General features: G+C 48.0%; 3 protein-coding genes across 3 annotated transcripts; 2 read left to right on the top strand and 1 right to left on the bottom strand.

Moving 5' to 3' along the window:
* Nucleotides 1-1,363: 1,363 nt before the first annotated feature.
* On the bottom strand, nucleotides 1,364-1,687 carry LOC106804187 (uncharacterized mitochondrial protein AtMg00810-like). Its single transcript, XM_014804807.1, has one exon. The coding sequence runs from the start codon at nucleotides 1,685-1,687 to the stop codon at nucleotides 1,364-1,366; it is 324 nt and encodes a 107-aa protein (XP_014660293.1).
* A 3,512-nt stretch (nucleotides 1,688-5,199) lies between these two features.
* On the top strand, nucleotides 5,200-5,787 carry LOC101785021 (alkane hydroxylase MAH1-like). Its single transcript, XM_004954580.1, has one exon. It carries the CDS (start codon nucleotides 5,200-5,202, stop codon nucleotides 5,785-5,787), a length of 588 nt encoding a protein of 195 aa, XP_004954637.1.
* Nucleotides 5,788-6,187: 400 nt separating this feature from the next.
* Nucleotides 6,188-10,091, top strand: LOC101770183 (glycine-rich RNA-binding protein 3, mitochondrial). The gene is made up of 7 exons (XM_004951406.2): nucleotides 6,188-6,352; nucleotides 6,449-6,644; nucleotides 6,735-6,775; nucleotides 7,915-8,078; nucleotides 8,205-8,307; nucleotides 8,379-8,548; nucleotides 9,081-10,091. The coding sequence occupies exons 2-7, from the start codon at nucleotides 6,478-6,480 to the stop codon at nucleotides 9,615-9,617; spliced, it is 1,182 nt and encodes a 393-aa protein (XP_004951463.1). The 5' UTR covers nucleotides 6,188-6,352; nucleotides 6,449-6,477; the 3' UTR covers nucleotides 9,618-10,091.
* Nucleotides 10,092-19,852: the final 9,761 nt, after the last annotated feature.

Below are 19,852 nucleotides of genomic sequence, written 5' to 3'. Positions count from 1 at the left end.
TGGTAGAGGGCCGGGCCTTGATCTTGGGCCAATTCGATTGCGTGGGCAACTGGGCATGCAAGCAAACTGTGATGATAGTATTTTTCTTTTCCCTTTCACGAGTTAAGTATTTCATGCATGGGTAATTCTTTTAATTAAAATTGTGGAGGAATTCCCCCACCACCACCACAGCACTTCAGTACTTCATTTCAAAAAGAAAGAGAGTTTTATTTACAAGCTAGAGGGAATACTTACATCAGAAAAGGTAGAAGAAGAGAGTGAGGAGAGTTTACAACACAGTGTTGAGCTATTGCATAACTAAGTCGTCCTTAACTCTGAAGTTAGAGAACAACTTGTTGTTTGAACCTCACGGTCCAAAATGCCTATGGATGTCACACCCCCTTCAAGACCTTCCCATTCCTCACATTCCGTATCTCCCAAGTAGCTATGCTGAATATCTCCATGAAGAAAGGGAGACGTATGGAGTTTCTAGCCATACTCAACTGACATGCATCCATGATTCTGCTCCTGGTTCCTTAAAAAAAAATCTCATGAACACCCTTCAATGTTGACTTTAGCTTGAATGACACCACTTGAATGTTTCTTTACTGGCGGACACACGTCCTTTGTGGTTATTTGCTGATGGACACCGGAGCTAATAAAAAAATAATTTCCTACTTGATATGAAAGAGAAGGGTGTGAAAATTCCACTTTGCCCTTAGTTCCAGCGGGACCCACAAGACATTTTCTAAACAAATACGGAGAACAATGACATGCGTACATGCTGTTGATGAAGTACGCAATGTAGTAGCTCACAGATGAGTAGCCTCTCTCCGACGACACGAAGTTGCTAGCGATTTGCACGCCCGGGCGTGCTGCTCCATCTTTGAGTAGTCTATGCGCAGTGGCAGACCTAGCAACCAGACGAAGCCTAGGTGTAGAAAAGTAGATGGAAAAATACTACACATCTTAACGAGGAGGTGATCGCTATATATATGGTCAATATGGCTTGGAGTACAAGAAATACATTAAATGTATAAGAAAATGATAAATACATTCTAAAATACATATATACTTCCTAATACCTGTCCGCAGTCGAAGAAGGAGGATCACGGACGCAAAGACTGGACCTAAACTCAATAAACAAAGGAGTCGGTAGGCCCTTCGTCATGACGTTCGCGAACTGATGAGAGAACAACACATGGAGGATCCGGACCTCACCCAAGGCCACCTTCTGATGGACGAAGTGAATATCAATCTCGATGTGCTTCGTGTGCCGATGATGCACTGGGTTGGCTGTCACGTAGACAGCATTTACGTTGTCGCAGTAGACAACAGTGGCCGAAGCAAGCGAGACATGAAGCTCCTGAAAAACTTGGTGCAGCTAGCAACACTCTGCCGCAGCATCAGCCATAGCTCGGTACTCCGTCTTAGCACTAGAACGAGACACCGTGGTCTGACACTTGGAGGACCAAGACACCATATTGTCGTCGAGGTAGACGCAGAAGCCAGAGGTGGAGCATCTAGATTCTGACCAGCCAGCCCAGTCGGCGTCGGAGTAGGCCGTTAGAGACTGAACCGGACCGGTGCCGATGTGAAGCCCGGAGGAGAGCATGTCCTTTACATAACGCAGGATGCGCTTGATCAGGGCCACGTGGGGCTCGCGTGGGTCATGCATGAAGAGGCACACCTGCTGAACATCATACATCAGGTCAGGTCGAGTTAGAGCGAGGTACTGAAGGGCCCTAGCAAGACTCCGATACTCATAGCCGTCCTGGAGCTTTGCGTCATCGTGTGCCGAAAGCTTGGCATGAGTGTCAACGGGAGTCGATGTAGAGTGACACTCAGCCATGCCAGTACGCTAAAGAAGATCCAGGGCGTACTATCGCTGAAACAGGAACATGCCCTGGGAGAAACGCGTGACGGAGATACCGAGGAAGTGGTGTAGGTTGCCAAGATCCATCATGGCGAACTCGGAGTGAAGACGCCCCATGATGTGCCGAAGAAGAGTTGAGGACGAGGCGGTGAGAACGATGTCGTCGACGTAGAGCAGCAGGTAGGCGATACTCAGCCCCTCTTTGTATACAAGTTGTCGGTGGAGGTGACGAAGCCAAGTTGTCGAAGGAAGGAGGTGAATTGCTGGTACCACGCCCTCGGGGCCTGCTTCAGTCCATACAAGGACTTTTATAGGAGATAGACGTGATCAGGGGCGGCGGGGTCGACGAAGTCGGGAGGCTGCTGGCAGTAGACAGTCTTCGCGAGGTGTCCGTGAAGAAACACATTCTTCACATCCGGCTGGTGGATCAGCTAGACGCTAGAAGTGGCGATGCTAAGGACAGTCCGTATCGTCACCGGTTTGACGACCGGACTGAAGGTCTCGTCGTAGTCGATGCCGTGACGCTGGGAGAAGCCACGAACCACCCAGCGGGCCTTGTGCCAGGCGAGGGACCCATCGGCATGGAACTTATGCCGGAAGATCCACTTGCCCGACACGACATTGGCACCAGACAGTCGCGGGACTAGTCGCTAGGTGTTGTTGTTGATGAGGACCTGGAACTCGTCAACCATGGCGGCACGCCAGTTGGCATCAGCCAGGGCACTGCGATAGGTCGCCGAAATCGGAGAGGGCAGAGAAGAAGTCGAGGCTGTCATGCGGTAGTAATGGCGCTGCTGGATTGCCCCTGTCACAGACCGAGTGGAGGGGCAGGTAGCGACGAAGAGGGCGTGAGCAGACACACTGAGAATATATGTATTTCACGGGAAAACACCACACACCCTAACGAGGGGGGTGACCTCTATATATATAGCCAATATGGCTTGAAGTACAAGGAATACATCAAGTGTATAAGAAAGTGATAAATACATCTTAAAATACACTTACACTTCCTAATACTAGGCGAAGCGCAAGGCGATATGATTTTTTTTTCAATTAGGTATGCACACATAATCACGTATTCGCAGCATACTCTATACTCGTAAATATGGATGGTAACACATGCACAAAGTGATAACACTATATGCATCCGCATGTACATAATTTGTAGACATTTTGGTGGTGGAATCGTATTATTATGCATCTACCATCATACTAAAAGTGGTTTCCAGACTTGGCTACTCTCGTGGTCGCCCAACCACCATCCTCGGTGAAAAGGAGGAATGAAGCAGCTCTACAAAGATTACTCTATCTTATGACCATTATTATTAAATTTGGTTATTTCCTTGGTCATTGCTAGCTAGCAGCTAGCCTCAAAAATAAAATTGTAGGAGTTGCAAAGAGAAATAAAAGAATTATGAGAGATCATCTAGTTTAATTTAAAGTTTAGTAGCAAAGTTTAGTAGCAAATGTGCTCGTGCGTTGCACGAAAAGAAAAAAATTCATATGTTTGCAAACTTTCGCTATAGTATTTTTAAAACTGGACATGTATTAACTTAGACATTGCATTGCGCCATATATTACAATAACCATATATAATAATGTTAGTTTGACCACGACAAATCAGCTCAGACAAGCACAACACACCGGCTCGTTGGATAACAACTTCCGGTTGTGCGAGCACCTGAAGAAATGCTTCTACTAGGACCTGGTGCAGCACGCCGGCTGGAGGGCCAGCCGTCATTCAGCTGCTCCATGCCTAATCATGGCTTTCCTCGGTATCTCAAACCTCGCCACACTTTTGATGATCAAAGTTAAATAATTTTAGATGATATCGCTTGCTCATACATGTTTGGAATAACTAAGATCGGATGAACAAGAGATTAAGCTATCTATAGTTTGGATTAAGAGATCCACGGGACCAAGGCAGGACATAATTCTCGAGTAAAGACATGCAAATCATATTCCCACAATCGTCGTAGCACTTGCTGTGGTTGCTCCCCCTCCCCTCTTTTTTTGCCTTCTTTCCCGTCGGCACCGACACTCGGCGTCCTCGACCCGCCGCACGACGTGCTCCAGTGCGCCCACCCGTTCCGCTAGCACGCCGCTCACCGCACACTGCTACGTGTTCCGCTCGCACAGCGTCGCCACCATCTCCATCACCTTCCTAGCATCCAGGCTGCCGTTGCCTGCGGCGGCACATGCTTCCGCCGCCCTCCTAATCTCTGTCCCCGCCGGCTCCTGGGGCCTCGGCGACTCAGGGCGCAGTGCTGGCGTCTATGTCGCAGGCACAGGTTCATCCGTCACCATCTCCCACTCACCCTCGCCCTCCACGTCTGATCCTTCCAATTTGTGGCCGTAAAGGTTCGCCCCGCCTTGTGCTTATCCCATTTCCTCCGCCTCTTCCGGCTCGTCATCAGCTTTGTTCCCGGCCACCGCCGCCTCTTCGATCTTGCCGCTATGCTCCACCGCATCCAGGAGGTCCGAAGCCAATGCTCCCTCGTCGGCCATCTCGGCCGTCACCCCGCTCGTTTTGCCATGCACTACTGCCGCTCGCCCTGCCCGTGAACAAAGCAAAGGCTAGACCTCAGGTCAATGTAGTAAAGTTCGGGGATCTTTTTGCAAAATTATCAAGAACTACTCCAAGGACTGCGGGTTGATTACGAAAAAGTTGAGAAACTTTTTTGCAAAATAACTATGACGGTTGGAAGAAACAACCGCACTTTAATATTAGATAGAGATTAATGATTGTTTAAAGTTCAATAGGGTGGTGATCGATTTTATTTGGTTCCTTCCTACTTGATCATTAAGCCTCCAGTAACAAACCCAAACCCTCTGATCCACGGGATATCTAATTATTTGTCACCGTAAAAAATGGCGCTCCTTCAAAAACCACTTTTAGAATTACATCTACATTTTTGCTACCGGAGAGAAGTTTTAGCAACAAAATTGCCATTTTATTCTCCGTGGCATGACATGTCACCCTCCACACTGGATTCGGCTTGCGAAATGACCCCGTGCCCCTGGCCTCCCCGCGCGCCGCTCTTCTCTCTCTCCGTCTCCCCCTTAGGACCTGCCGCTGTCACCTCCTCCGCCGGCCGTAAGGCTCGCTTCGCCGCCCGCGGGTCGCCGCCGCCGTCGGGGCCGCGCCTCTCCTCGGCAATGGTGCCCTCCGAAGCTTCCTCATCTCCTACCCTGAGTTCCTCCTGGCCACGCTGTGCTTCTCTCCCTCGCCGCCCTCCGCCGCGTGTTGCGGCGGCAGCTCGCACCGGTGAGCTGGCCCGTGGCGGGCATGCTCCCCTTCGTGCTCGCGGGACTAGTTCCTCTAGGACTCCACCGTCGGGTACATGTTTGCTGTCAAGGACCTCATCGTCACCGCGCTCACCTGGCTCTTCTACATCCTCTGCATGCACCCGCACGTCGAGTGTAGGATCCTCGACAAGCTCAAGTCTCTACGTCCCACCGCCACCGTCGCCTGCACGCTCCAGCTCACGTCCTACCTCCACGCCGCGGTTCTTGACACGCTGCGGCTGTTCCCGCCGATGCCGTTCGAGGAGAAGGAGGCGGTCGGCGGCGACATGCTGCTAGACGGCACGAAGGTGACCAAGGGCACTAGGGTTATATTCTGCATCTACGCCATGGGCATGATGGAGCAGATACGGGGTAGCGACTGCCACGAGTTCCGGCCGGAGCGGTGGCTGTCCGATGTCGGCCGGGTTCGGCACGAGCCGAGCCACAAGTTCGCCGTCTTCAACTGCGGCCCTAGGAGTTGCCTCGGCAAGAACCTGAGGCTCAGCAACATCAAGGTCGCTGCCAGCGGCGGTGGAGCGGCGCATGCCGGTGCGAACCCGACGGAGCGAGCTAGCGGCCCCAAAGGTGCGGGTGGCTGGCCAGGTCCACACCGGCGCCATGAGCCACGCAGCGTGAGGCGATAGGCGGTAGCGGGAGGAGGCACCTAAAGGGGCCACACGACGCGAGCTACAGGTAGGAGCGAGATGCGGCGCGCGGGAAGCAGAAAGCTAGGGGCACGATGGTGAGTCTTGAGGAGGAGACGGAGAGAGAAGAGCGGCGCGCGGGAAGCATAAAGGCTAGAGGCACAGGGTCATTTCACAAGCGGCGTCCAGCATGAAACCGTGACATGGCGCGCCACGGAGGCTAAAATGGTAATTTTATTGTTAAAACTTCTGTCCGGTGACAAAAAATGTTGATGGAATTTCAAAAAGTGGTTTCTCAAGGAGCAGCATTTCTTTCGGTGCCAAATAATTAGATATCCCCTAACCCACACCATCGCGCCCGGCTCATATAAAAAGCCCCGGAGCCGCTTGCGGGTTGGACTCAAACCAAACCTCGCCGCCGCCCCCGTCTTCTCTCATCCCCTCTTCCTCCTCTCCTATACCCTCCTGCAATCCCACCGCGCTCCCCCTAAACCCGCACCCGCAGCGGCGCTCCTAGGGTTTGCTCCGCCCCCGAACCCCGCCCTCCGATCGCTCCGATTCCGAGGTAATCCGCTCAACCCCCGCGCCCTCTCCCCGGGCCCGAGCTAGGGTTTCCCCTAGTCCGCTTGTTTGCTCAGATTCCGTTGGTTTTCGTTCGCAGGCGGCGGCTTCGAGAGAGCTTGCGGCGGCATGGCGGGGTACCCGGAGGACAACCAGCACGCGCTGAACGGGTACGAGGAGGAGGAGGTCGACGAGGAGGAGGGCCACCCCGGGAGGCGGGGAGGCCGGGATGGGGGCTCCGGGTACGGCGATGTAGGCGGGGAGGACGGGAGGGGAGCCGGCGGCGACTCGTCGGGGTGAGCGATCTAGGCTCTAGGGTTCCGATTGGTTCTGGATTTCGAAGGGTGCGGGGAGCAGGAGAGCTAATATGCTTCTTCCTTTTGCAGGAAGATTTTCGTTGGAGGCGTTGCTTGGGAGACGACTGAAGGTGAATTTCTCTGACATTTACTACTGATTGGGCGTGCCTCAGAGTCCGATTTGTCTAATTTGGATGCTATAATTAAAACAATGTAGAAGCATGCGGTAGAGAATAGCTGCAGGTCCCTTATTATGGGTGGACATGGCGTTTTTTTGTTGTGGAAAGTAGTGTTTCTGTTAGCATGCTTTTGGTACATGCCCAACAGCCAGCAGGGTACATATATGTTGGCCCTTTTTCCTTGTTTGCTGCTTGATGCGTTCGGGTGTAATAGCTTAATGTTATCCATGTTTTCTGTTGTACTTTTTGATTGCCAACGGCAGTATTTGTTATGTTGCTCGACACTCTGCTGTATTTGTACGATGGATGTAGCATGCATGTTTCCATGCGTTAGTTTGCCATTTTTTGTAACTCCTAATGGGTTTAGATAAATTTATGGAATGCCAGGGTGGCTGGTCATAAAAATTTATGTGCATACTTGTTGATGTGCTTGATATGAACATGGTTCTTAAATGCTTTCTTTCTGCATGTTCTGCCCAACATATTTTTTGTAGACTGCACTTAGCACTTCTGCTGAAGCATATTTTCAATATAGCGCACTACAATATGATGCTGAAATTTGCTTTTTTTTTTAGAACCATTGAGTATTTGGATCAAGTTTACACCAGCAAGAAAAGACTGTTCCATCTTGTACAAGCCATGTACTTTGTTCTCTTAACACATTGTTTGTCCCTTGAACCACAGTAGATTGTCAAATTAATATTTCTGTTTTGTTAGTACAGAATTGACACTACCTGGATATGCTGCCCAAATTAACTAATCTATCAAAGTAATGTCTAGGGTAGATGTAGTGAGATAGCTTGAACATGATCATGATCCCTTTTAAATGCTGGTATAGATACACTAATATGGTTTATTTAAGAAGATTCATATATTTTCTGCTCCAAAGATAGCAGTCATGGGTGCATGTCATTTGTGAACTAGGTTGCTTTGACATGCATCTGTCAATTGTTTCTTGGATAATGTTTCTAGGTCTGATCTTATGCGAAATATGTTCACCCTCTTATCTCAATAGACCGTGTTGCTACTTTCGTGATTTTGTTCTTTTTTCCCAATTGACAAATCTGTATGGTTTATTTGTTTGTATGTAGAAACCTTCTCCAAGCATTTTGAGAAGTATGGGGCAATAACTGATTCTGTAATTATGAAGGACAAGCATACTAAGATGCCTCGTGGATTTGGATTTGTTACATTTTCTGATCCATCTGTTATAGACAAGGTTTTGGAGGATGAGCACGTTATAGATGGCAGAACGGTAGGACATCTAAATTTAGATCGGCCGTAATGTGGGACCTAAGATTGCAGTTTACTCTCATTTGCAAGCTTCTGCAATTGAATAGTTTAGTTTGTCTCGACCCCTCTCAACGTCTTGTTTATGCAGGTTGAAGTAAAGAGGACAGTCCCTAGGGAAGAAATGACCACCAAAGATGGCCCCAAGACAAGAAAGATCTTCATTGGTGGGCTACCACCATCACTAACTGAAGGTAGGTGTTTGCTACGAATGATGAAATATTTAATACATTTTGTTGATGATACTGAAGGTACAAAATTTCAGATGAGTTGAAGGATCACTTTTCCTCTTACGGTAAGGTGGTTGAACATCAGATAATGCTTGATCATAGCACTGGGCGTTCAAGGGGGTTTGGTTTTGTCACTTTTGAAAGCGAGGATTCTGTTGAAAGGGTCATATCAGAGGGGAGAATGCGTGATCTTGGTGGGAAGCAGGTTAGATTTTTATTGTGTTTTGTTGTAAACTCTGTAGTAGCAGTAAGCCGTAGTAGCTTTTGTTGAACATGCAGCTGTCTCATATATTTTTTTCTTCAACTATACTTTAACAAGGAAGAAAAAGAAATATATTCATGTTCATGTGCTACAGAGTAAAGGACCATTTTTTTAGGGCACAAGGAGTTTAGCACCTAATTTGTAATCACCTGCTTGAAAGTTCTGAATGGTGCTGTGTAGCTCTCTAGCATATTCCAACTTGCTTGGGACTGCAAGGTGGTGGTGTTGTATTCTGTGGTTCCTCTTTGGGCAGCTGTTTTTTTCTGCTGGATATCTTTTCGTTGGTATTGCTCATTGTGTTTTCCATAATGTATGATGTTTGGGTGTGTGGTATTTATGCATTTCTCATTTTTTGGTCATACATACTGGAATTAATCTAAGATATATGTACCCATTAACTGAAGATTATTTACTCTACTTCAAGCTGAAGTGATTTGTAGTGATGTTAGTTTCTTCTGTATTATTTTGTTTTCAGGTTGAAATAAAGAAGGCTGAACCAAAGAAGCATGGATCTGATCACAGCAGTAACGGTAGATCTAGCCACGGGGGTGGTGGTTACCGCAATTCTTACCGTAGTGGTGGAGCTGGCAGCGGCAGCGGTGGCAGCGGTGGTGGCGGTGCTGGCGGTGGTGGTGGTTATGGGTATGGTGGTGCTTATAGGTCTGCTGCGGCAGGCTATGGATATGACAGTGGTGCAGGAGCAGCAGGATATGGCTACGGTAGAGGGTATGGCTATGGAGGCAATGCTGGCTTTGGGTCTGGTTTTGGCGGTGGGTATGGTGGTTCCATGTATGGTGGCGCTTATGGTGCATATGGTGCCTACGGTGGTGGTGCCTATGGAGGGGGTGCTTATGGAGGGGGTGCATATGGAGGCGGTGCCTATGGTGGTGCCCCAGGTGGCTATGGTGCCAGCGGATATGGCGGTTATGGGGGAGCAGGTGGAGCAGGTGGTGCTGGTGGTGGGAGTTCAGGTGCTCGGGGTTCTAGCAGGTATCATCCATATGGAAAATAAGCGACAAGTTTAATCTGGTTTTCTAGGGCCCGGGGGTTCCTCGTGCCTTCTAGAAGTTCAGTTTTCATGTGAGGCCACACCTAATCAGCGGCAATGGAACATTGTTGGGTTGAACTTAGTCGCTACTAGAGCAACTGTGTAATTGCAGTTGCTGAGCCCGCCCGCCTGCCTTTTGCTGCAGAAGCTACACTTGAAACCTGTGTTGTATTCTTTAGTTTGGTAATATGCAGAGAGCTTAGAACCCTGAGAAACAAACGCTTTATGGTAGGAACAGTATTTGGTGCGGTAGAACTATATTTTGTGCTGTAACATTGCTTTTTGGAGCAATTAACAATTGCCATCTGTGGTGATTATAATTAGGAACTCATTAAAGGATTTGGTTTTAGTCTTCAAACTGATTGTTGATTAATATTCTTGACATGGAAACTACGGGATGCCCAGGAACAATGACATAAATCTGAGATGTTTGGAATCTGTTTGTACATATTTGCAGGGAATTCTCGCATTCTGGTGGAACGATTTGTTGTTTTGTTTCTGTACGTCTGATATTTTTTTATGATTGGTTTGCGTCCGTGTTAGAGCCCATTGAGGATTCCAATCTTGTAAGCGTGCAGAGATACAAGTACCGTATTTCTACGAATGCAGGGGAACACAGCAGTAACACTGCAACGCAGCCGACCCTAAATAACTTTGCAGCGCAGCTTATAGGTGGAAGGCGAAGAATGATCCCTTCCGAAGAGGTCGAATTCAAATATGCTATTCCTGAGGCTAATTGGAATTCAGTCAATGTTCTCGATGATTTCAAATTGGAGGGAATGAACGGAAAAATATAGATACTCACTCTCTTAGTCCTGAAATATTCTATAAAGGATCCTAAGAAGTCAAACTATTTTAAGTATGATTAACTTATTTGACTTAAGTATGATTAACTTACAGTCAAATGTTTGCGATGATTTTATTGAAGTGAGGATTGGAAATTCTAACTTCCATGCCCCCACTGTCCATAACCAATAATATTAACCTCCACTACGTTAAAAAGGTAACTATAAAAATATATTTTATAATATACTTAATTGTACTTACTTGATAGTTTAAATAAATATTGTTCTTTTTCTATAAATTTGAACAAACTTAGATAGTTTTATTTATAATACACTCAGATTTCTTATATTTTAGATGGGAGAGAACAAATATATACATGGTAACATATTGTTAACATATGAAGGCAATCTAAAAATCCCGTTCGGGAAAATTTCTTCCAAAATAATTTTACCGGTAAAGTAAAAAATAGTAGTTTCACTCCACTTCCAATTTATTTTAACCTTGATCTACAAAATAATCTCACCATACATTTCCTCATTTTACGTAAAACAGATGAAGTCGAAACCTACTAAAGTGCCTCTGTGCTATACTCTACTCGAGTCTGCTGGGACGTTCTTATCCACGCGCTCGTATTTTACATGGGTTGCGCTGCACCGCTCGTGACCGGCCGTCGACCCGCGCCCCACCGCAGAGGCCATAACCTATAGCCGTGAAGCCCTTTTGTCAGCCACTGGCCACGCACCACGTTCTCGGTCGGTCGGTTCCCCTCGTCCTCTTCCTTCCTTGGTTCCTCGTCCTCCATCCCCTCCATGTGCCCCACATGCGCATTTACCGCCATTAAACACCTCGCCCCACCCCCCGTTCTCTGCTCCCTCCCACGCGGGCACGCGGCTCCTCCGTTTCGCTCCCACGCCACCGCACAGCAAAACCCCGGCCGGCCTGCTTACTAAAACCCTGCAGCAGCGGCGGAATCAGACCACCGGGCTCGGGACCTCGGGTACACCGAGGGAAAGAAATGTTGGAGGCCGCGCGCGGGTGGCTCACGCCCGCGGTGCTGTTCGTGCTCGTGAACCTCGTCATCGCCACCATCGCCGTCGCGTCCAGGCTAATGTCGCCAGGGACGGGGACGGCGGCGCCCGGGGGTGTCGACGAGGTGGGCGGCGGGCGGAGGGCACTCCTGCGGGCGCCGTCCCTCGCCGTCGACCGCCTTCGCGCGTCGTTCAGCTTCTCCCGCCTCGGCGGCCTCGCCGCCGACCACGCGCCGCTCTTCGACTACGCGGCCGCGGAGCCGTCCCCCCAGCCGCCGGCGACGGGGGCCGCGGCGGCGGCGGGGAACGGCGGCCACGACGATGAGCTCGAGCGCGAGGAGGTGGTGTGCATCGAGAGGAGCCGGTCGGAGGCGGCCGCGGAGCTGGCGCCCATCAGCCGGCGTCCGCGGGCGAGGAGGATGCGGAGGGCGGCGGCGGCCGAGGAGCCGGCGCTCGCGCACGACGTCGTCGTCACCCCCGCGCGCGCCCACCGCGCGGCGGCGGTGGCGGCGAGGGAGGCCGGCGCCGTCGCCGTCGCCGTCGCCGGGCGCGGCGAGGAGCCGGCGGTGGAGGTGGACGCGCGCGCGGACGACTTCATCCGGCGGTTCCGGGAGCAGCTCCGGCTGCAGCGCCTCGACTCCATCCTCCGCTACCGGGACACGCTCCGCCGCACCGGCACCGCCTAGTAGGTTCCAACACGAAATCGCAGTCGCCGTAGGGGGCTAAGTGCAATTACACCTCGCATAGAGGTCGAGGCCGAGGGTGTATCGGTAAAAGTTCCAGCATATGTGTCAAGAACTTGCCTTGTCTGACAATATGCAATGTATTTTTTTTCTCCCCTTAATCTGTGTGTGAGCTTTCATACGTGTTGCTTCTTGATTGGGCCGTTTTGGGATACCAAACGGACCTCCTAGATGGTAATCTTTTGCAATCAGTTTCCCGCTTACTAATATCAAATGACTAGCTCGTAGCTGCCTTAATGGCTTAATCCTGAAATGGGTTATAAAAAAAATCCTGAAATGAGTTATCAGGATCTCAGATGCCCAATTTGTGTCGCAATCAAGAACACGCATGGCTTCTTTGTATTTTGCTAATTAACCTCATCTCCCAGAGTCACCGTGGAACTAATTTTCCCCAAAAAAGAAGAGTCGCCGTGGAACGTCGTCCGGCTCTACCATCTGTGACCTGTCTGCCTTTTATATGTTCAAATCAAAAAAAAAGGGAGAAAATCCATCAGCCTGCATAACGCTTCACACTAACCCTGCCATTAGCTACATTCTCTTCGTCAACCCTGCCATTAGCTACATCTTCGTCCAAACCTTGTCACCGTTATGGCTAATTAAAATATTTTAGGTGTATTGGTGTTTGTACATCTAAATATAGGGTATATTTAGATGTATACAAACACCTATAAATTAGAATCAAAACAACCTATAATTTGGTTTAAAGGGTCGATCGAGTTGACACGGAATGGGCATGAGCATGAGGTCACCCATGTGACGTCATTCAGAATTTGACCCCTGTGCGAGCTGAACAGTTGCTTTGCCTCTCTAGTTTGGTCAGAGGCAACCTCAAAGGCCTGTTGCTAACAAGGGCATCACCCCCGTGGTTGTGATAAGCAAGTGGAACAACCAGGGTAAGCGGAAACAACCACCACGCGTGCACTGCAGCCATGTGCGTGTGCCTCGGGCTGAGCCCCCTACGGTACACGCGCATTCGCGTTGAAAAAAAGGGGGCGTTGGCCTCCTAGCACGGAGTATTACTGTTATGTAGGATTTGGGATTTAGGTCTCCTATCCTCTAATGTATACTTACTTGTATTTACATTGGTAACAGTACTCCCTCCATTCTAAATTGTAGGTTGTTTTAATTTTTTAAGGTTCATAAATATTATTGTGCATCTAAATATAGGGTATGTCTAAATGTATAATAATATCTATGAACCTAAAAAGGTAAAATAACCTACAATTTGGAACGGAGTATAATGAAAGTGAAGCACATCTGCGCATGCATGCATGCACGCCCTTTCACTCACTCGATCCACGCCTTTGAGTCTTTGACTTACCTGCCGCCTCTGTTGGGCAACAGAGTTGTGCGAGGCAGGGGACCAAAAGGAACAAAAGCAAGTTCGTTCGTTCCTTCCATTTGCACACCGGCCCATCTGTGTGATCATAGGGAATTTATTTATTTATATATTTTCTTACAATTTGCAGAAATAGACTTATGCCGCCGGATCAAACGGCGATAACGGGTTACCGTCGGTTGAGACGACGGTAATAGGAGCTACCGCCGGTGATAGCTTCCCGCGCCCGCCACGTCAGCGCGAAACTTGCTTACTGCCCTTCCATCCGGCAGGCCGCACACGGATTCCAGCGGCGCGGGGGATGAGGCTGCTACCGCTGGATCGAACGACGAAAGCCCGTTGCCGCCGAAGGATCTGGCGGTAGCAGGTCCTGCCAGTTCAAACGGCGGGAGCGGGAAAGCTACCCCAAATCAGGTGGCGGTAGCTCCCCCGTCTCTTTAAAACCCACGGGCGGCCTCCCTGGCACACGCCACACCACATTTCCTTCCGCCGACGCCCAGAACAACCGAGCCAGAGCGAGCCCACGCGAGAGAAGAGGAAGAGAGGGAGGAGAAGAAGGAAGGAAGGGAGGAGAAGAGAAAGAAAGGAAGGAAGGGAGGAGGGGAGGGGAGATTGAAACCGGGTTCTTCACTTCGGTAGAGGTATTTTTACTAATCCCGTAGTTTAGGTTAGCTCGTAGTAGATAGATGTAGTAGTTGATGTAGTAGCTATAGAAATAGTATAGTGTTAATTAGTAGATGAAATGTAGGCGTTGATTTGGGACATGGAAAAATATAGGTTAGTCGATGTAGTGGATTTAGCTTAGGTATTTAGATGATACTAAAATTAGTTTGTTGATTTATTTAGATAAATTTAAGATGAATATTATTCGCAATGCTAGAGTTACATTTTGCATAGGTATTCAGAATGTAGGTGCGTTAGGGGTAGTTGATTTAGTTAAAATTTTTGTTCATGTCCTGTATATTGACTGGGCATTTAGGGTTAGTTAAATTTAGTAATATTTAGTACTTGCCTATGATAATGTCGTGTATATTGATCGGGTAAAATGAAATGAATTTGTTCATAATTTTGGATAACTCTAAAATTGTTATTATTGGCGATGCTCGAGTTAGATGTTTCTACCATATATTGAACTGTAGGTGTTGTTGGAGTTAATTAAATTAAGTACATGAGAGAAATTTCCACTGTTCGTGTCGTGTATAGTGGCAGGCATGTCGAAAAGTTTATTTTTTCAAGTGTTCTAAAGTTGGAGGAAGCTTAGATATGGTCCAGAAGGGGTAGATTTGTCTGAATTTCAGTCGTTCTGCAAGAATTTACCAAGAGCAAGAGAGAAGACTTGGGCTTCAATATGCAACTGGCTATTTAAGGCTTTTGATCTTGATAGAGAGCAAGTGGATCTGTCTGTTAGGGCTATAGTGAGGAGACGGCCTGACATAAACTTTTGGGAGCTGATCCCGCTTGAAGGAACCTAGAACTACCGGGCCTATGTAAATGGTTGCACTAAGCATGGTTTACCGCTCATATTCTTTGTTGAAGTGTTCATGAATGTTGGGTCTAGCAGTCAGATGGAAGAAGTAGGAGGTGCTGAAGTTACAACCGTGGAAGGTGTGGAAAGTACTCATGGGCAAAATGAAGAAGATAATGATGATGGGGCAGAAGAGGGAGATGCAGAGGTTGATGTTGCAACCCGTGAGCCAAATGGGGAGGCTAATGAGGGGGAAGACATCCCTGGGTTAGTTGAGCAGGTGGAGAGGGAAGGAGAAGAGACTAATGGTGCCATGGATTATGACTCATCGGATGAGGATGATGCTTATCCTATCCCGCGGAACTGGTCAACTTATGATCATTCCGCCCTACAGGTCAATGTAGGGGAAAATATCCCTTGGGAGTACAAGGAGCATGAGGTTTGCGTGGGTGCTTTGTACCCTGGTGGGGCTGAGGTGAAGGCAAATGTGAAGTGATGGTCTACTTTATCTTTGCAACGGCAGTTCAGGGTGGTAAAGAGCAACCTGACAGTGTATGATATGTGCTATGTCAGAAGCAATTGCCCGTTTAGAGTGCACGCATACAAGGGGAAGTGGAAGGATTACGGGGAGGTCACCAGAGTGGTGGAGCACCAATGCTTACTGGATGAATTGGAAGGAATACACTGCAACCTCACTGCTGATTTTGTTGCTCAATGCATGTATCCTTAGATAGTGGAGAATCCCAGCTTCGAGCCCAAGTTGATTGTTTGTGCCATAGAGGAGAAGTTTAAAATACAAGATTAGCTACCACAAATCTTACCAAGCCAAGCAGAAGGTGTTGGAGATGAAGTGGGGTACGTATGAAGCATCTTATGATAACCTCCCTCTCCTGTTGCACACTATATGCCAGAGGAACCTAGGAAGCTACTACGACCTGAAAGCCTATCCATGTGCTTAGTTTCCAGGCAAACAAGTCCTGCAGCGGTCATTCTTGGCCTTGGGTCCTTGCATTGAGGCTTTTCAGCGATGTCACCCAGTCATTTGCATTGATGGCATATTTTTGACTGGAAGGTATAAATGCACAATCTTGACAGCTATTGGGTCTGACGGTAACAATCAGGTGTTGCCACTAGCGATCGCCTTTGTGGAGTTTGGAGATAGTTGGTATTGGTTCCTGGAGAGGGTGAAGCAGATGATTGTGAAGGACGTGGAGGGTGTTTGTGTAATTCATGCTTGGGACAAAGACATTCTACAAGCAATCGAAGACCTACAGAATGGCAGTGTGGAACGTTTCAGGGTGCCGATATGGCCGGACCTGAAGATTAGGTGGTGCATGAGGCATATGGGGGCAAACTTCCATAGTCAATTCAAGAACAAGACCCTTATGAAAATGTTCAAGCAGCTATGTACCCAGAATCAGGAGAGGAAATTTAACCTACTGTGGAAGAAACTTGATGAGCTTACAAAGAAGCAATCGAAGAGTTAGGCAAGAGGCCGGTAAACAGCGAGGCCGACCACCTTGTGTCTCTGGAGGACATTGGACTGGATGGTCCAAATGCCAGGCGAAGACATGGTAGGTCCATCAAGAACTTCTCACAGTGGATTGAGCATGAGCTGAAGGAAAAATGGGTATTACCCTATGACGAGGGAGGTGCTAGGTGGGGTATAATGACTAGAAACCTAGCTGAGGTGTACAACAAGGTCCTGCGTGGTGTTAGGGGACTGCCCCTTGTTGGTATCGTGGAGTTTTTCTTATACCGCACCATGAAGTACTTCAGGGAACGGTGCATGGTGGCTGATAACTCAATGGGCGATAATCACAAAATTTATGGGTACAAGATGACAGAGTACATTGAGGAGGCGATTAAGAAGGCTCATAAGCATCGTGTTAATGAAGTGGGTGCCGTGGAATGCCGGTTCGAGGTTGTTTGCAGGGACAAAGGTCGATTGGGGGGACGCGGGAGAAGCACACACATGAGTGCATCATTACCAATGACGGGTGTGTTTGCTCTTGCTAGAAACCAAGATTGCTGCACAGGCCTTGCACCCATGTCATTGATGCATGCATCGAGGTAGGGGGACTTCAACCTCTTCAGTTCGTACCAAATTATTTCCTCAAGGAAACTATATGGCACACTTAGAGGAACGAGGTTTATGGATATCGTTTACTAGGAAGCTTCATAAACAATACTGGTAATGCCGCGCGTTACATTTCTAACCCTGATCCAGAAATGTTCCAAGGGGTCAGGCGACGCAAGAACAGACGCATCCGAAACAACATAGATCAATCTGAAGCTAGTCCTGATGTTCGCCTCTGCTCCAAGTGCCATGAAGCAGGTCACACGTACAAGAACTGCCCTGCAACGACATATGGAGGCGGGAGTAACCAAGTTGGACCATCAAGCGGTGACGCAAATGCTTCAGCGCGTGGTCGGGATCGTCGTGCATGTAGGAATAATGACGGGCTTCTGTGATTCATGTATGCAGGACTTGCAATGTGTGTTGTATGTTTGTGAACTCGTACGTTTTGTGAACTTTGTCATATGTAATGTAATTTGTCATGTTTGGTCTATGTCAAGATACTCCTGTAATTTTTAGATTGTGGAATGTAACCTTGTTAGGCATGCGCCACAATAGCATGTACAAGGCAAGCATTGTTTTTTAGGGGAAAAACATACCATTTTACTGGGAGTCTTCCATGATTCCACAAGGTCAATCCACTGTTCATTACTTGTTGATTTGACAGGAGAAGTTTTCGTAACCAAATTTAGTGGAAAAGGATCAAATTTTTTTTGCTTCAGCCTGTGTCTCTGTTGACGAACTGCATATTGCATCTCAAGACAACCTTTTCTAACTATTGCATCATTTGTGTCAATGTCAAACTTTGCCTATTTAGATGGAAGAACATATGTAAGAATATAATATCTGAGAAAATAAATAGGTTGCAACACCTGTTAGGGTGTTACTGTTTTCTATAACCATATTATCTAGAAGTTTTTTAAGTTGAAAGAAAGCAACTCCTGTTTGCTGTAGTGTCTTTTACGTGGAATCCAGTGACACAAACTATAATTACTTTTAAATTTGACAACATTCTTTGAGTCATACTACAGTTCACAAAACAATAGTTATTATTGCAATTAAAAGGGGGAATGGCCTTGAGAATGCACTTATACGAAGTCTTCCCATAAAAATATTAATTAGAGCAGGTTGTTTCTTATATTCCTGCCCAGTGCGTGAGCACAGGCACATGGTTCATGACTGCAATGTTGCATTCAGTTGCAAACTTTGCAGCAACAAGAGGTACCACGGGCCTGATATTCCCTTCATTTATGATAACTGTTAGTTTGCCCCACTGAGCTCGCCGAAACATGACACAAATGACGATGTGGTGCAGTGGTATGGCATGCTTGGATGTAGTCCCAAGTCTTAGGTTTGAACCCTATCTGCGATGTATTTTTTGGGTAAATTTCTGTGGGCAAACCAACCACGACTGTGACCTATCGGTGACCTGGCGCCCGCGGCTGGTGAAGTGGCGCTGGTGGCCGGTGACCTTGCGTCCGCGGCCGATGAAGTGCGCTGGCGGCTAGGCTACGGCCGGTGACCTGGCGTCCTGGCCATGTGGTTGCCACGTAGGCAACAAGGGAAGCAACTATGTATAAAAAGGTTGAATACTAGGAAGAAGAACAAAACAACAAATAGCTCAATGGTAAGTGTGATATATTCTTTTCTTGAGGTTCAAAGTTTGATCCTTGACCTCCACCCTTTTTTCAATTTTTTTCATGATTTTTCGATTTTCCCTAATTTTTCTATTTTTCCAGACATAACATGATGAAAATTTCTGTGGGCAAACCAACCACGACTGTGACCTATCGGTGACCTGGCGCCCGCGGCTGGTGAAGTGGTGCTGGTGGCCGGTGACCTTGCGTCCGCGGCTGATGAAGTGCGCTGGCGGCTAGGCTACGGCCGGTGACCTGGCGTCCTGGCCATGTGGTTGCCACGTAGGCAACAAGGGAAGCAACTATGTATAAAAAGGTTGAATACTAGGAAGAAGAACAAAACAACAAATAGCTCAATGGTAAGTGTGATATATTCTGTTCTTGAGGTTCAAAGTTTGATCCTTGACCTCCACCCTTTTTTCAATTTTTTTTTCATGATTTTTCGATTTTCCCTGATTTTTCTATTTTTCCAGACATAACATGATGATTTTTAATTTATTGATCGTGACGAATTTGCTACAACGTCACAGTGTTGTGGGCCGAATTGTGATGAATTTTACAAAACATCACTATATTTTGGGCTTGAATATCCACCAAGGCACATCCATGACAAAAAACTAAAAAATGTCATAGATGCAGTACCGTTCGTGACGTTCTCTGAAAACATCACGGAAAATTCATCATAGATTTATAGGTTTCTTGTAGTGTCTGATTTATCTTTTTTTTTTAAAAAAAACTCTGATTTGTCTCGCTGTTGCGGTATTGTCTCACCTCCGACTGACTTGGTGGCATCCTTGGTATGTGCGGGCGCAATGCAGGTGGTATAGGGGACTCCTATCTAGCTTCCACAAGCCAGATAGCTACATAGCTTTGGCCCCATGAAGAGCCCACCAGCGACCTTCTTCCTCCGACCATCTTCCACCTCCGCCCGCCTCCTCGTCCACCACCCTGGCCACCGGCAGCTGGCGCTCCGCCGCGCCACCCGCCCACCATCCGCCGCCACCCATCCACCCCGCCCTTTCTAATCTGGTGGTCTTCCTAGTCCCCGACGCCAACCACCACCCACCAGGGTCCAACCCTGCCCGGCCAGCGGTACGCGTCCTCCGCCGCCGGCCGAACCA

This window comes from Setaria italica, chromosome I, assembly GCF_000263155.2.
Source record: "Setaria italica strain Yugu1 chromosome I, Setaria_italica_v2.0, whole genome shotgun sequence".
Taxonomy (NCBI): domain Eukaryota; kingdom Viridiplantae; phylum Streptophyta; class Magnoliopsida; order Poales; family Poaceae; genus Setaria; species Setaria italica.
The sequence above is the reverse complement of the archived record's forward strand: the minus strand, read 5'-3'. Positions and strand labels throughout refer to the sequence as shown.

Excerpts from the sequence above, each read along its gene's own strand:
- LOC101770183 (XM_004951406.2), top strand. The coding sequence starts at position 6,478 with ATGGCGGGGTACCCGGAGGACAACCAGCACGCGCTGAACGGGTACGAG. Across the intron at positions 8,079-8,204 it reads ACGTTATAGATGGCAGAACG|GTTGAAGTAAAGAGGACAGT; the intron begins GTAGGACATCTA and ends TTGTTTATGCAG. Across the intron at positions 8,549-9,080 it reads GTGATCTTGGTGGGAAGCAG|GTTGAAATAAAGAAGGCTGA; the intron begins GTTAGATTTTTA and ends TTTTGTTTTCAG.
- LOC101785021 (XM_004954580.1), top strand. The coding sequence starts at position 5,200 with ATGTTTGCTGTCAAGGACCTCATCGTCACCGCGCTCACCTGGCTCTTC.
- LOC106804187 (XM_014804807.1), bottom strand. The coding sequence starts at position 1,687 with ATGTATGATGTTCAGCAGGTGTGCCTCTTCATGCATGACCCACGCGAG.